Source organism: Nilaparvata lugens, chromosome 4 (genome assembly GCF_014356525.2).
Source record: "Nilaparvata lugens isolate BPH chromosome 4, ASM1435652v1, whole genome shotgun sequence".
In the NCBI taxonomy this organism is placed as follows: Eukaryota; Metazoa; Arthropoda; class Insecta; order Hemiptera; family Delphacidae; genus Nilaparvata; species Nilaparvata lugens.
The window spans coordinates 21,595,009-21,610,131 of record NC_052507.1 but is presented as its reverse complement, the minus strand read 5'-3'; the positions used below and the strand labels follow the sequence as shown (position 1 = coordinate 21,610,131).

At 33.6% G+C, this 15,123-nt stretch overlaps 2 protein-coding genes across 5 annotated transcripts in view; one reads left to right on the top strand and one right to left on the bottom strand.

Moving 5' to 3' along the window:
• Positions 1–221: 221 nt before the first annotated feature.
• Positions 222–3,831, top strand: LOC111047580. The gene is made up of 2 exons (XM_022333372.2): positions 222–388; positions 1,364–3,831. The coding sequence occupies exons 1-2, from the start codon at positions 251–253 to the stop codon at positions 3,350–3,352; spliced, it is 2,127 nt and encodes a 708-aa protein (XP_022189064.2). The 5' UTR covers positions 222–250; the 3' UTR covers positions 3,353–3,831.
• Positions 3,832–8,325: 4,494 nt separating this feature from the next.
• The window catches only part of LOC111047365, an 85,329-nt gene continuing 78,531 nt past the window's right edge, over positions 8,326–15,123 (bottom strand). For 3 of the 4 annotated variants that reach the window (XM_039426939.1, XM_039426941.1, XM_039426942.1), the window contains one exon: positions 8,326–8,842. In XM_039426939.1, coding sequence (XP_039282873.1) covers position 8,842 — 1 coding nt within the window. In that variant the 3' untranslated portion in view covers positions 8,326–8,841. Of the gene's footprint in view, positions 8,843–10,071; positions 10,115–15,123 lie in introns of all 4 variants that reach the window. The other variant, XM_039426940.1, reaches the window with a different exon arrangement.

Below are 15,123 nucleotides of genomic sequence, written 5' to 3'. Positions count from 1 at the left end.
GATAAGTAGTTATTATTTGAAGATTCTGAGTTTTATTATAGTCTTCTGAATAATTTAACTGCTCCTATTTCTAATCCTTTCAAAATACAGGTTTAAGAAACGTTTAAAAAAATATTTAGTAGAGTGCGTCTGTGTAGCTCAGCAAGCTGATCACTCTTGATCATCAGATGTACCGTAATCGAAACCATTGTATGTCATAATATTACTATGATGATTGGAAAACGTTACGTAGACTTGTTTTATAACCTATATGTCAAGTACAAATTGTGTGAGAAATGGTAAGAACTTCCAAAAATTACAGAGAAAAAGATGGTGTATAATTATGATGAGGTTGATCTTGGTTTTGGCCATATACACATTTGTAGTGGGAAGTTCACATTCTAAAAACGTAAGTAATCAATCAACTATGTGGAGCTGTATTTTTTTTTATGAATGTTTGATTGAATGAAACCTTTAATCACACTTCAGTTTTACCTCAAATCGCCTGAATTACCTGAATTATCTCTTCAAAACGAATTATCCCCGTTTAATCACCAATACGGAATACCAGCAATGTCGGATGGGTTGCGCCAACTTATATTTTCATGAACATTTATCTAAAAAGTTTAATTCAATTTTTAATGTTTTTGTGTTCAAGTATGAAATCATCCACTTGTCATAAACTGACACCTGTCTGGCCATTCAAAGAGAGTTATCTACCTATACCGGGGGTGCAGGGGGTGAAGCCGCCCTTCAAGCATATATAAAATAACACATATTGAAACACAATATAATATATCAAGTACATTAATTTTTAATGGCTCTTTCTAGAAGAGTTCAAAATACTTGTGTTGTGATAAAATAAAAGGGTACTTGAAATATTCCATTGTGTTTTAATACTTTCAGTAGCTCTGGAAATGATTGTGAATTTATTTACTTACTTATTCATTCATTCATATGCATATACAATAATATACATACTGTTAGTATACATACTGTAATATCTTATACATAAGGTCGAAAAATCCGCATTCCGAGCGTAAATCGCGAGTACCTACAATATTATTATTTATATTACCTATTTACGCTGATTTTGAAATTCATATTTGATATTAACTGTATTCAGATATATTGATATATGTTTCAGCTCGCCTTTCTAAATAAAATGTCAGGAATAATTCCCTTGAATAATGTTTTATCACAAGTACGTGAACCTTCACCAGAACTTTCATTTTAAATATACCTCTCAATGGATGATAAAACACTTTAAAATCTCGTCACTTTTAAATCTACCAATTATAGTCTTTTTCACTTTTAGTATGTCCATATTTCTCAAATCTCAAAATCACTGGGAACTACTAATGGACAAAAATATATGTTACAGAATTTGGAGAAGTGTGCTCATAGTTTGAATCGGCGCAATTTGGACATAATCAGCACAGATCCAAATGACAAAAAAGACTTAAAAGTCAATTTCTATCAATCGAGCACTCTGTTCCAAAAGCAACCTGGACGAATGAAATTGCAGGATACAATCGACAAGATTCCAAAAAAGTTATTGGAGAAATCTAATAATAATTCGGTCTCTTTGTCAGGCAAAGATATGAAAAATGTAACTGACAACTCGTCAATTCGATTGATTGAAATAACTCATTCTACGAATAACAAAACAAATGCCATCAACAAAACGATGCCATCAACAAACGTTATCAAGCTGGAGTCGAAGGAGCTGATTGATGAAGTTTTGGAATATTCAACTGAGAACAATCCAATAGAGGAATCATCTACCGTTCTTGATTCTTTGGATCCGAATAATATTTCATCAATGGGGTTGGAAGATACATTTCCAAATAGTACTCCAATGAAATTACTAGTTCCAGTTATAAATGACTTGATAGGTGACACTTCAACACATTCTATTGTTCCAGAAGAAGAAGAATCTATAAGCAACTCTTCAGTGAGTTTTTCTGATTTCATAAATGCAATAGTCAACACAACAGGAAATTCTATCAATAAAAATGCAGAGGATCTTACCAATTTCAGTTTGATTCAAACTACAGAAAATCCACTCACGATTAATGATTTCGATAGGAAAAATATATTGGGAAAAATGATGGAGCCAATTGAAATAGATAGCACATCAATTAAAATAATTATTTCTGATATAAATCATTCAAAAGACAACTCTTCGATAGAACTCTCGAATCCCAATAAAGTGTACGCTTCCAATGCATCGAGATTGGGAAATCTCGAATTGATAAAATCTATAGCCATCCCACCAATAAAAGAAGTAGATCATAAAGGAGAAACAACAGATAGGATACTTTCTACAAGTCAACCATTCATAGTTCTTGACGATGAAGAATCCGATGACACCAAAAATATTTTAGAAGTCAAGAACTCGCCTCGAAAACTCGCAAATTCCACTAAAATCTATCAATTTGAATCGAAATTTGGTAGAGAAAATCCTTTGTTACAGAACTTCACATTATTTCACCCCAATATCACACACGAAACTGTAGCAAAAGTAACAAAAACAAACAAAGGAACAAAAGACTTGTATGTGTGTGATGGGTTTGGTTGCAGTGAAATACCTGATAAGAATTCACTTGGTATCACTATACAAGGAATGATTCCTAAGGTTAATATTCCTATGACTTCCAAGGAAAGTCTCAGAGATAGATCAAGAGTATTGGAGAGTACATCCGTGAAAACCACCTTTCACGCCGAAGCTAAGCCAATCGATCATTTTCAGGCTCTTGTGAGGAGTCAAGACAATAAAGAAAGACAATTTCATAATCCCGGCCAAAAAAACATCCCCTATCCCAAATCGGAACCACCAAGTTACACAAAGAAAGCGTTTTCTGAGTCATCAGTAACGAATAGGATGTATGTGGGAAAAGCTGTATCCGAAAAAAAGGGTTACAGAGATGATACTAACTGCCTGATAGCAAATCAGATTCATACTCTTGTAAAGAATCAACAACATCAAGGAAAAAAACTTGATGAAATTTTGAAACAACAAGAGTGTTTGAACCGAAAACTTGATAAGATAATTTTATATGATAGCTTAAGGAATGGGTCCTCCAACGCTGTCGTGGAAAAATCTACTGTATCTGCTATTGAAACTTCAAGTTATAATAGTTCGTTGGAAATTCTCAGCACAACTGAAATGGAATCCACAACAACAGAATTCCAAGAGCTTCTTCCTATCAAGAATGATGAAGTACCTAGAATTCAACATTCGTATAAGGATTCACAAAAAATGAATGCAAATGCAAATGATTCTTACTGGAATTCTAATCAAACCTCCGGATACTATCTCAGCATAATTAAGCATTTCGACAAGATTTTGAACAAGGATCCAAAATGATTCTTAGAAATTGATATCTAAAGTGTCATTAAAAAAATTACTGTATGGTACTCAATAAAAACCTAAAATTTAATCAATTTTTTTTAATCAGCACAATTGAATCCAATTGTCATCATCTCTCTTGAATAGAACCTTTTCTACTTCATTTGAAAAAACTTACTTGGAAATAATTTCCAAGGTTCTATTATCTCCTAGTGGAGTCGGAACTGCAATACCATTCAAGGATTTTATTCCATTGAAATAATAAAAATAATATAGTTTAAATATATGAATAAAATCATTGATATAAAGTATTTCATATTAAATATTGTGATGATTTACTCATATTATATATATATAGGCTATTTTTCTCCCGATTCAGTTATTATTTGTTTTTGGAAATTAAAGATTTAATTGATCATCCTAGCGATTCTATTTAACCAAGTATTTAAAAATCGATTAGCCAAGTATTTGAAATTAAAACCTATTTCATCGATAAATTACGACTTATTATTGTCAATATCAATGGTGTATACAGATAAAAATTTCGAGGGGGATCAAAAATTGTTAATTTTTTGACAATAATAGGTCATTGAAAGCACCTAAAATGGAATAACCATAATTAGAGATGCATATTAACAAAAATACATCCATTATAAATGGAATTATATAATAAAATTAGTTCAGTCAAATGGTCGTTTTTCAGGAAACAGCCCCGAAAAAATTTTTCTCACCGGTTCTATATGTATTTTGGGGCGCTAAATTCGAATCTGGAATTTGCTGACACGCCAGAGGGCGGCTTCACCCCCAATACCCCCAATTCATTCACCTCACATGAAAGAGGAGATTCTGTTCTTCAAATGAAGACAAGTACCATTTTTCATCATTTCGGGTTACCGAGATACACAGTTTTGAATATAGAAATTAGCCATTTTTCTGTTCATTTAAATAGGGGCTAAAATACACTAAAAGAGGATTTTCTTATTTTTTCATCAAATTTCAGTTATGATACATGATTTTGAATCGCCTTGACGAGTTGAGGAGAATGAGCTGTAGTACGAGGAGATCTGATCATTCTGTCAAAAGTTATAAGTGTTTAAAGTTTTGATCCTTGACGTAAATTGAATGTTTCTAACGGGTGATTCTTATAGAAAATAACCCTCGTGAGATGATTAGCCTACAGCCGGAATATGTATTTTTTGTCAGGAAGGCCTTGAAAAGGTATTATAATGAAAAATTTGTATTTTGGCTGTAGGACATGATTTTCTATTTTTGGGTGTATTCCCCCTCCCACGACTACTAAATTCGAAAACTCCTAAGGAATCTTGTTCACAATGAATTGCTCTTCCACGTGATGTATGATTTTTCATCTATACTAGGAAAGTATCCAAGTTGTATAGGGTAGAAGTGGTAGGTTTGCATAATTTTGAAAATCCATTAAAAATACCCCTTTTTTGAACATTTGTAGCTCCGGAACAAAAAATTGTAGAATCCTGCGCGACCACTCAATTTATTGGAAATTTTATTCTCTTTAATTTTGAGAATGATATTTCTTGAGAAACTCAAGGTTTACGAGGAAAACTAAAAAAAAAGTCCGAAATTTGGGGGCTTTTGGGGGTTTTGGGGGTGAAGCCGCACTCTGGCATGTCAGCAAATTTCAGATTCGTATTCAGTGCCCCAAAATACATATAGAACCGTCGATAAAAATTCCTCCGGGGCTGTTTCCTGAAAAACGACCATTTGACTGGACTAAATATAAATAGCGGGGGATCAGGGGAGCTCCCTCGGAATATTTTGAAAATATATCTCCAGTTTGGGGCGATTCCACGCAATTTCCAATTGAAAACTTCATTTTGATTCAAGCTTTTTTTGAGTCCAGTATAGGCTACTTATCTTCTGAAAAATGTCATAAGCCCATGATGAAAAATAGAATGAGAAGGAATAGAATTCTTTCAGACTCATTCAATTGTTTTAAGAGATAATAGGGTTGTAGTAGCCTTGAATAGGCCTACTTATATAGTTTTTATAATTTGATAGATTCCAATACTATTTTTTGAGCAAACTAACATCAAAAGCTTAGTTCCAACATGATTCTCAATCTATTTCAAGTTTTCATTATTTCTAGGGTACGATCACATACGTACATACACGCTGTACGAGCTTGGTAGTCACGCTCGTGAAGATGAATAAAATCTGGAGAGCCAAACACGTCGTGACCTGTCTGTCGCTGCTCACGTAATGTGAGTCACATTGAACACCACCAGCAAGTGCACGCTAGTTTGTACCATATTTTCCGCCCTGGATACGCCACTGGTCAAAGCAAGTGGATTCTTTTGCCACACCATTATCAATCACTAATAGTATCTAGACTAGATACTATCATCTAGAGTTATCAATTACTTGAGATTGATAATGATGAGACAACCGAACAAATATATCAGGTATTTAGTTTTGTTACTGCATATCAGTGGATTTAATAACATCAAGTAGCTTTCATTTAATATGGATGACAATGGATATCTCTACCGTAGTATCATCTTCACAACTAGACAGAAAACTGATACAATTGAAACGTTACAAAATTTTGAGATTCTTCACATACTCTATTACAATTACGAGGAAATCAGTAATTCTAATTTTCCACAACGTTTCAGTTGACAGAATAAAAGAGAGTGAACGTGAATTGTTGGAATGTGGAAAGAGAGAACAGTCAGGTTTTCCGTTCTGTAGTAGTTAGGTTGAGGACGTGTGAAAGTGACAGAGGTGTATGTGTGAAAGAGAGGGTAGATGAAAGGGTAGAAGGAGGAAATGGCGATGGGGCGGCAACATTAGTACAGGGGGCGTGGCTGGGCCAATTATTTCTCTCAGAAAACGCATTTCCCCCCATTGACAACCCCTGACGGGGAAGTTTGTAGGGTGCCGCAGCAGCAGCAAAATAAATGTTGAACGGGAGCGAACGTCTTGGGTTGCTGTGTCCCCCTGCTCCCTGCACTGCAGCCCCCAGCCCCTGCCCTTCTTGTTAAGTGGGCAAAGTCATTAGCTGTGACGTCACCCAACCTCCATCTCCTCACACGAAAAGATCCGAGAAGTCAAGAGGAGCAGGCCACATCATCATCATCATTGTCATCCAGCATTGTAGCTGGGATAACGAGCTGCTCAAAGAGCTCTCCTAATGCTGTTATTGTGCACAGTTTCCACCATCTTAATGGATTTCCCCTGACAACACTGGTACACCATCCTTATCAACGACTACTCTTCCTCTCCCTTCCTCCTCACCGGAAAATCCTCTCTCCCTTCTCCACTCCTCCCAAAGCAGCCCCAACAAAGTCAACAATCACATCTTGGTCGTCGTTTTAGGTCGTTAACTGGAGAATAATATCTTGTGTGCACTTCACCCCGCCAATCCATAACATCCTCGAACGAGTCAGTTTCATCCAATCGCAAGTCCTACAAGAGGTTACTGGGCAATTATTCATCGACCACTCTATTATTTGAAGATTGCGTTGGCCACTAACTACCACTGATAGAGAGTCGTTTGTTCGTTTCTGTTCAGGAAATATTTGATGGAATATTAGGACAGGGAGGAGTTCGTACATTACTTCAATTGGAATGGGCCGCATTATTATATGGAGCCTCTTCCTCACACAACTCTACTACAGAGTTTTTAGCAATGTGTACGTAATAATAAACCTAGGCTGCTACAGAAGTACTAAAAATCAATATTGAACTGATGAATAATTTATATAATTAGAGTTATATTGAAAGTCTGCCGTGCTATACGTGATAGTTACATTGAAATTTCAATGTGCTAAACGTAACGAAAAGAACTGATCTGTTTGGTTAGAGCCCACGAAGTAGACAAGCTAGGCTTACTCGGTATCGTGTAAACGCTAATTTTTCAGTGGAAGAAATTGATCTATTTCCGCTAGCATTATTTGTTATATGAGACTATAGTGAGTTCCACGTGTGGCAGTGGAGAAAGATAGAAAAAATAGCATTGCCGATTCTCTGCCTTGCCACTGCCTTCTATTATAGAATATACAGCTGATACCAGTCTATTTGATGACAATTTATCAACTGTTCATTCTAGTTTTAAATAATCAATTTAATTTTATTCGTAAGATATTATATGTTTTGATTTAATAATACATTTTCATAACAATTGGGATTAATTAATTCAAATTGATTTGTTTTTTCATCAATTAACTATTATATTTTCACATTGTTGAAAACGATCTGGCAACGTTGCGAAGGTAGAAAAGGATAGCGTTATCTGCTTTGTCGAATGATAGACAAGGATAGTAACACCATATTTGATATATAGCCACTGTATAAAAGAGTAGCTCTACTGGCATCGTGTAATCATTGACTTTTCGGTGTCTTAGAAAAGTCAAGGCTACTAAGGGAGCTAAAGCTATAAGAGAGCTTAATAACAATAACTTCATTGTGTACAACGATGCGTCTACTAAAATAATAATAATAGGCTATTGATCCTAATCGACATCGATATTACATCGAGTCTCAACTGGAACTTTGCTTCGTTCGTTTAATAAATATTCTGAGATTTCAGTTTAATTGGAAAAAAACAAAAAAACATCACTGCTTTTCTCAAACAAATATTTATTGATATAGTAGAACAAGTAAAATGGATAGTAGAGCAAAAACAGATAATAAAGCTAATTAGCAAAGTAAGTAAGTAGGGAAAGAGAGAAAGCTCTTTAATAAGTAATAAATAAGTAAAAAGCCAATAGGTAATTGATAAATTATTTTCAATTAATTTAGAGCAGATAAGCAAGCAAACAAGCAAAACAAACAATATGATAGAACAATTTGATGGAATAAAACAAAATATAATGAATTTTCCCAAATAGTTTAAATAATAATACTAGAAGCCTACAGAATTATTATAGTAAAGCAAAATAAATTACAAAGCAAAGCAATATAAGTACTAATTATTTTGGCACAATGGAACAGAATGAATCATACAAAATAAATGACCTGCTAAATCATATAATATGATAATAATAAGCAAATGATATAACAGAACTGGATAATTGATACACTAGTTCAACAAATAATATACTGACATAATTTATTATCTTTGGAAGCATCTGAAATCAAGCATTTGAGAGGTCTTATACTCCATACTAAATACTTCTCCCTTGAAATAAAAGTCTCAATGATAGTTTTCTCTTCTCAATAATATCCATTATATTCCCCTCGAAATTGCTTTTTAGTTATGTGAGACAGCTTATAGAAACTTGTAGGATAATTATTTACCCGCCAGTTAGTAGCAACAGGCCCACAAGCCGTTTTAGACGCAGAGATTGATTCAGTTCTGTTTCGAAGATACAGTACAATGATTGAATGTTGAAATTTTTTATACAATATGATAATAATATAATTTCGGATAGTGTATATCCAATAATTTCGTTGTTATCCTTCTTTTTGAAATTATTACTCTTTTCCCCCAACTTCCTTTCTACAAGATTCTTCGCTCTCTGGAGCTTTCTGCAAATAAAAAAATAAAAAATAGAATGGGCATGTAGAAATATACAACATAGTTAAAAAACGATGAATATGATGCATATTTGATGAAAATTTGATAGAATATTGTTTAATAGAAGAACAAGCAACATTTATATGGTGATACATCTCTTAATACATAGTTTACCTTTACCATCTATACATACATTTCCAGGTTGCGAGTACCTGTCTTTGCTTTACACACTTAAGCTGAACCATCGTACAGCTGCGTAAGCTTATATTTACTCCCTTATTTATTTACCCGGCGAACTTCTTACCGCCAAAAAGTCAATGTATCGCATGTCACACTTGACTTTATTTGGTGAATCATGAAATTCATCTGACAATCAATATTTCCATTTACATCTCAATACGGACTTCCTATGTGCTTAGTCATGCAGCATTTATTATTCCGACATTGCCAGATATTCTCGATCAATTGGTAGTAATATCTATCAGTAAAGTGTTGAATTAAGAAAATAGATAACGGTAGGTTAAATCAGTGTTTCAAAGATGAATTTAATGTTTTCATAGTTGTTGATTGTTAATAGATGGTCCAGGAAATATGCGATGTACGATGAATTACACAGAATTCCATATTCTTTCCATCTTAAATTTTAGGATGAATATAAGTTAAGCTAAATTCTAAAAAAAATCAATTTAGTCTGTCATTCTTCAGTAATTAATGATTGCAATATGAACAACTCTCTTTCATGAGATGAATAATTATTTTCCAGTTTCTCAATGATAGGGGAGTGATAATTATTTGTATAGGTCTTCCAAGGAACGATTATCTACAGCTGGTACCAATTAACTACGGTACACTAACTTCAACTCCAAACAACCGTTTTAATACCAGTGCACAATTGATCATAGGGTGACGTGTTTATTATACAGCTGGTAACTTTAGATGCTAAATTATAAGTAGCAACTCGGCCTAAAATTTCAAAAACATAGGTCTGTAAAATGGATTAATAAATAATTATTATTAGTCCCCATATTGAAATTTCTGGTCAGAAACCATCCCCAATATTCACACAACATATTCCCAAAATTTCATGCCGTTCTGTCAAGTAGTTTTCGAGTCTATAGGGAAAAAACAAACACACAAACGGACATTCATTTTTATATATATAGAGAGATTTTGTTGTCTTCAATCAATTTTTTTCATTAACCATTTTTATCCTAATTCTTATAGCAAATATCTTTCTTACCAAGCTGATTCAACGACATACTCCTTCAAAGGATTTGTAGCATCTGGAAAAACAAGAGACAAACATTGAGAAACATGAAAAACTATATTCTGAATAAGTTGTTACTTGTGTTATTATGTTTTTTATTCTACAATAACCTCTGACTTCACTTCCAGCCGACTAAATATCATAATGTTAGATAGTTCCTAGATAGTGTGGAAATGACTGTGTCTCATGCAAAGCACATATGACTGAATATATTATTAAATGTGACAATACTGCTTCGACTGTTTCTGATTAGGCCAGTCAGCCGGGGATTTGGACGCAGACTGCGTCCTTGAATTATCAGTGTAGTTTTGTTTTCTTAATTTTAAATTGGAACTATGGAGGATGTGGCATGTAGGCTGAAATACATTTGAACATTCATATCTAAACCTTTAGGACCGGTTTCCGAGCTTGGGATTAGGGTAAGTTCTAGACCTAACTTTAAACAGCTGGAGTCAGAAAATTGGTTTTCCGAAACAAGGCGCAGTCGCAGTTTTTATGATAATCTAAATTTTCCCATTTCTATAATTGGAAACGTTTTTCCATGATAAATGAAACATTCCTAATGATTCAAAATAGCTTAAACTTTACACTATTTTCTCTTTATTTTACTTTGTGTTCAATTCTCTTGTTTTCGAAATTTAATTTAAACATGGACTGCGACTACGCCCCGTTTCGGAAAGCCAATTTTGTGACTACAGCTGGTAACTTTAGATGCTAAATTATATGTAGCAACTCGGCCTAAAATTTCAAAAACATAGGTCTGTAAAATGGATTAATAAATAATTATTATTAGTCCCCATATTGAAATTTCTGGTCAGAAACCATCCCCAATATTCACACAACATATTCCCAAAATTTCATGCCGTTCTGTCAAGTAGTTTTCGAGTCTATAGGGAACAAACAAACACACAAACGGACATTCATTTTTATATTGTGGTGCTCTTCCTGGGGGAGTCACTCTCACCTCCAAGGATAGGACAACACACTTAGGGTGATGTAATGCTGTATTTAAATGCCTCACGTTGGGCCGGCAAATCATGTGGTGCGTTTTTTAACGGCTTCACACATGTAGGGTGAATCTTGCACTGAGTCAGTGGTGTAGTGGCTATAAATTTTGCAATGGCGTGTGAGGACGCTGAGTGAACACCAGACTGATTGACTCACTACAAGACTCAATACAATTGTCGGAATCGCGGGAGGCCTAAACGCTCGCTCACCCTTGATTCTTCTAATGACAAATTGTATTGTGATGAAATTTTTATAAGTAGTGTAGCGGACGCTAAACACTGAATACGGATACCTTAAAATTATTACCTGTGAAGAATGAGCATACAAAATCATACAGGTCGAGCAAAAATCCCGATGTAGATAATTTACGGGACTGCGTCTCTAATAAGTTCTGAAGGATTAAAATACGGTATTTGAACCAAATATCGTTCAGAATATACTTCGAGAACAGAGTCTTGTCGGGTTTTAAGCTCTATTGTAGGAATTTATATGATCTATGGCTGCCACTGCTGTACAATTGATGTGTTCGCTCCTAAGTCGAGGTAGGTAACAGATAAAAGCTGATATATGAGCAGGTAAGGACAAAGAATAAATATCTTGATCTGACCCCACTCGCTACATCCACTTAGACCTGTTCCAATATCCAGCTTAATTCAATTATTCTAATGATCGTATTCGTTTGGTTCTTGATGATATAGAACGTATCAGACACAATAATTGACAGGCTTAAGAAATAATCGAACTCAGAAAGCGAATTAACAAAACTGAAATATATTACAATAAAATATGCAATCATACAGTGCAGATTCAGAATTTGATTTACAGGTTGATAATAATTCAGCATTAATAGAATAGTTAAAAATTTTCTTGTGCCTGCATGATACCATGCGTGATTCAACAGAATTTTACAATTGATAAAATTGAACAATTTTGAAAAAATAGTGAAAAAATGAATTATAAAATATTTTAAAATTGCTCGGGGTCGTGGTTCAGGCAGCGGAGGATAGTTAATCAACTACAAATTCTTAGAAATTAAATATGAATAAATTTTAGGCTCTTAATAACTAAAAGCGCTTGTCGGCGTGGCCAATAATTTAACGAAGAAAATTTATGTTTTTCTGCACTGAAATATTTTCGAAGCGTAGATTGGGGCCCCTTATGACTTATAACTCACGTGAAATTCCTTGGTCGTCGTGGTTTTCTTCTTTAGATCAAAAATCGTTTGATCGGCGGCAATCCAGGCTTTGGTTTCAGCACGTGGGGAATTTTAATTTAAATATCTCCTTCACCGAATTAATTAAGGGATAGTTTACTTTAAGCTTTTAAATTTATCGATTGATGAAAACAGAAATTTATAATAACAAATAGATTGGCCTAAAATATCGGCTCACAAATAGAACATTTAAAAATCGAACAAGAAATTTTACAAATAGGTCTTTGGTAACTATAAAAAGAGATCTACACGGTAAGGATTTCAAAAGGGAAGTGCTGTTCTTTTCTCTAAGCTTTTAGGCTAGACCTTGCTTCTCAGAATCTCGATGTAATCATTTGCATAAAAATTTGCCATTGGTAGAAAGCTTGTGACGTAGACGTGACGTCAATGGCAGGCAGTAGAATACAATCCTTTAATTACAATAATAATTAATTTAGGTAATTCTTAAAACTGCTTAATCTTATAGACATAGTTCCTCTCATACAATGTACATGTGCTAGTGTAACTGATAAGGCAGGGTTGTTGTCTGATAATAGATTAACATGTGTTGCTTTCAAACGATCACCGTCTTGGTGCTATTTCTATGCACTGTGATTGGTTTAGACCTACCAAAGAGATTTAATTACCATGTGGTTCAGTTGAATTAAATTATTAATAAATTATATTCTTGTACAATTTTTATTAGGTTTGAGATTATTATAATTAATTTCTGCCGTTTTATCAATAATAGAATTTCATGCTATGACCTATTTAGTTACAATAAGACCTGACACATAATACAATTTCTTAAATAATAAATAATTTCAACAATAATACATACATTTTATTTTTTATTTTGAAATTCTTGATCCTTATTGATAGTTTTATAATTTTAGGAATGATATTTTACCTTGCATGAGAACCGGTATGATATTTGACAATGCTTTGAATCAGTCAGCTGCGTTCGAACTGTTTTAAAAACATCTGATCGATAGTAAACAAGTGTAACCTCAAAATCGGTGAGCGATTCATAAATAATTTGTGCTTTATTCGCAAAATAATTATAATTTTATTGAATAATTTTCCTAGAAAAATATTCGGTACAGAACGGTACTCTTATCTAATATACAGTTATTGATAAGTAAGCTTTATCGCTCGGTCGCTAACTATTCCTTTAGCAAATTCTTTCATTTTAAAAGGTAATCACAATTTTTCTCTCTTCTCATGAGATCTATTTGAAAAATTCATCACACAAAAGCCCCCAGGATATTTTAAATAGGTAATTGGGAGACGAGTCGAAACAATGACTATTTGAAAAATCCGATATTGTGATGAATACACTATTTCATCTCCTTACTTCTACGAAAACTCAACACTTAACACTAAAAACAATATATCGTGCACTTTTGGCTACGAGAAAATAAATAATTGATTGTTCCTTCCATTGGATACAATCGAAATACAATAATTAATGAGGTCTCTTTGGATCCTTCATTAAAACAACTCCACAACTTCCATTCACGGGTGGCTTATGAGCAGACCCATAACTATAACAACTATACAAGATTTCACATATTACTTCTTAAGATTTGAATAGTATTTGCAACAAATATAGACTTTCATCATTTTTTCATAGTTATTACAGGTTTCGACTCTTTGGTTTGGCTTTTACATAAATTGGGTGAGAGTGTGATTTTACTTCGGTGACTTGACAATCGTCTACCGTTTGACTCGAGCAATTTCTTATTTACGCTTAGTATGTTGCGTACAAACAGGTTTACACTTGAAATGGCTTTCTTGATTTTTATCAATGTTGGTTACAAATATTAAGTCCTTAAGATTACATTTATCAATTTGAATTACAATTCATGATCTTTTGATGCAACAGTAATAAATTTCACATTTAAAGGTAAGAATTTCATTTTCTTTGGAGTTTTTTAGAGATACATTCATATATGACATAGAACATGCGCATTTCGTGCAATTTAACATAAATATATATTTTTTGTTGCGTTTTTTACTTATAATTTCACATTAAATAATAGATTATAACATTTAACAACGATATTGCTTTGATTCATAATGATTTATTCTGTGATTTCGCACACATTGGCTGGGATGACGAAGAAAATTATCGAACAGGCTTTGGTTCTGAATAGATTTTTCTATTGATTCTGTATTTCAAGGTTAGATTACACATTTTTTCAAATAACTTTGTTTATTTTCTTTCCTCTTATTCACTGCTAATTCATGTTATTTCTAATTTATAATTATTTTCCGTGGATGCTATGATTCTTGTTTCTATTTTTCAGTTGTGCAGATGATACCAGGCGATTGTTTCTGTGATGATTGTAACATGAGGCAGATGGCTTGATCAGGTTGGTAATATTTAAAGTTGTTTAGTAGTTTTATTTCTTCTGTTATTATAGTTGATTTCGGTTTCTTCATTTGGAGTGAATTAATAATATTTCCTTATTGGCTGGGATGCGGCGAAGTTTAGGCTATGTTGATTAACTAGGCTGTAGTAGAAAGATGCTAGTCTGCAAAGATATGATTCGGTGGGTAGGCTGTGATTATGACAAGTTTGATGATTTATGTATTCACAACGTAGCTTCCAAATTAATTCAAAAATTATTCCTTAAGCCCCCATCTAAATTTGATTTCAGTATTTGTTTCAAGTTTTCATTCCAATTTGCAACTATCCGTTTTATTAAACTTGGCTTAAAACGAATGTGCCTGCGAAGTAGGTAGATCTCTTCAGCAAATGTTGTCCTTCTTTGTTTACCGGTGACATGTAGTTTGATCTTTTTAAACCTGACATGCCG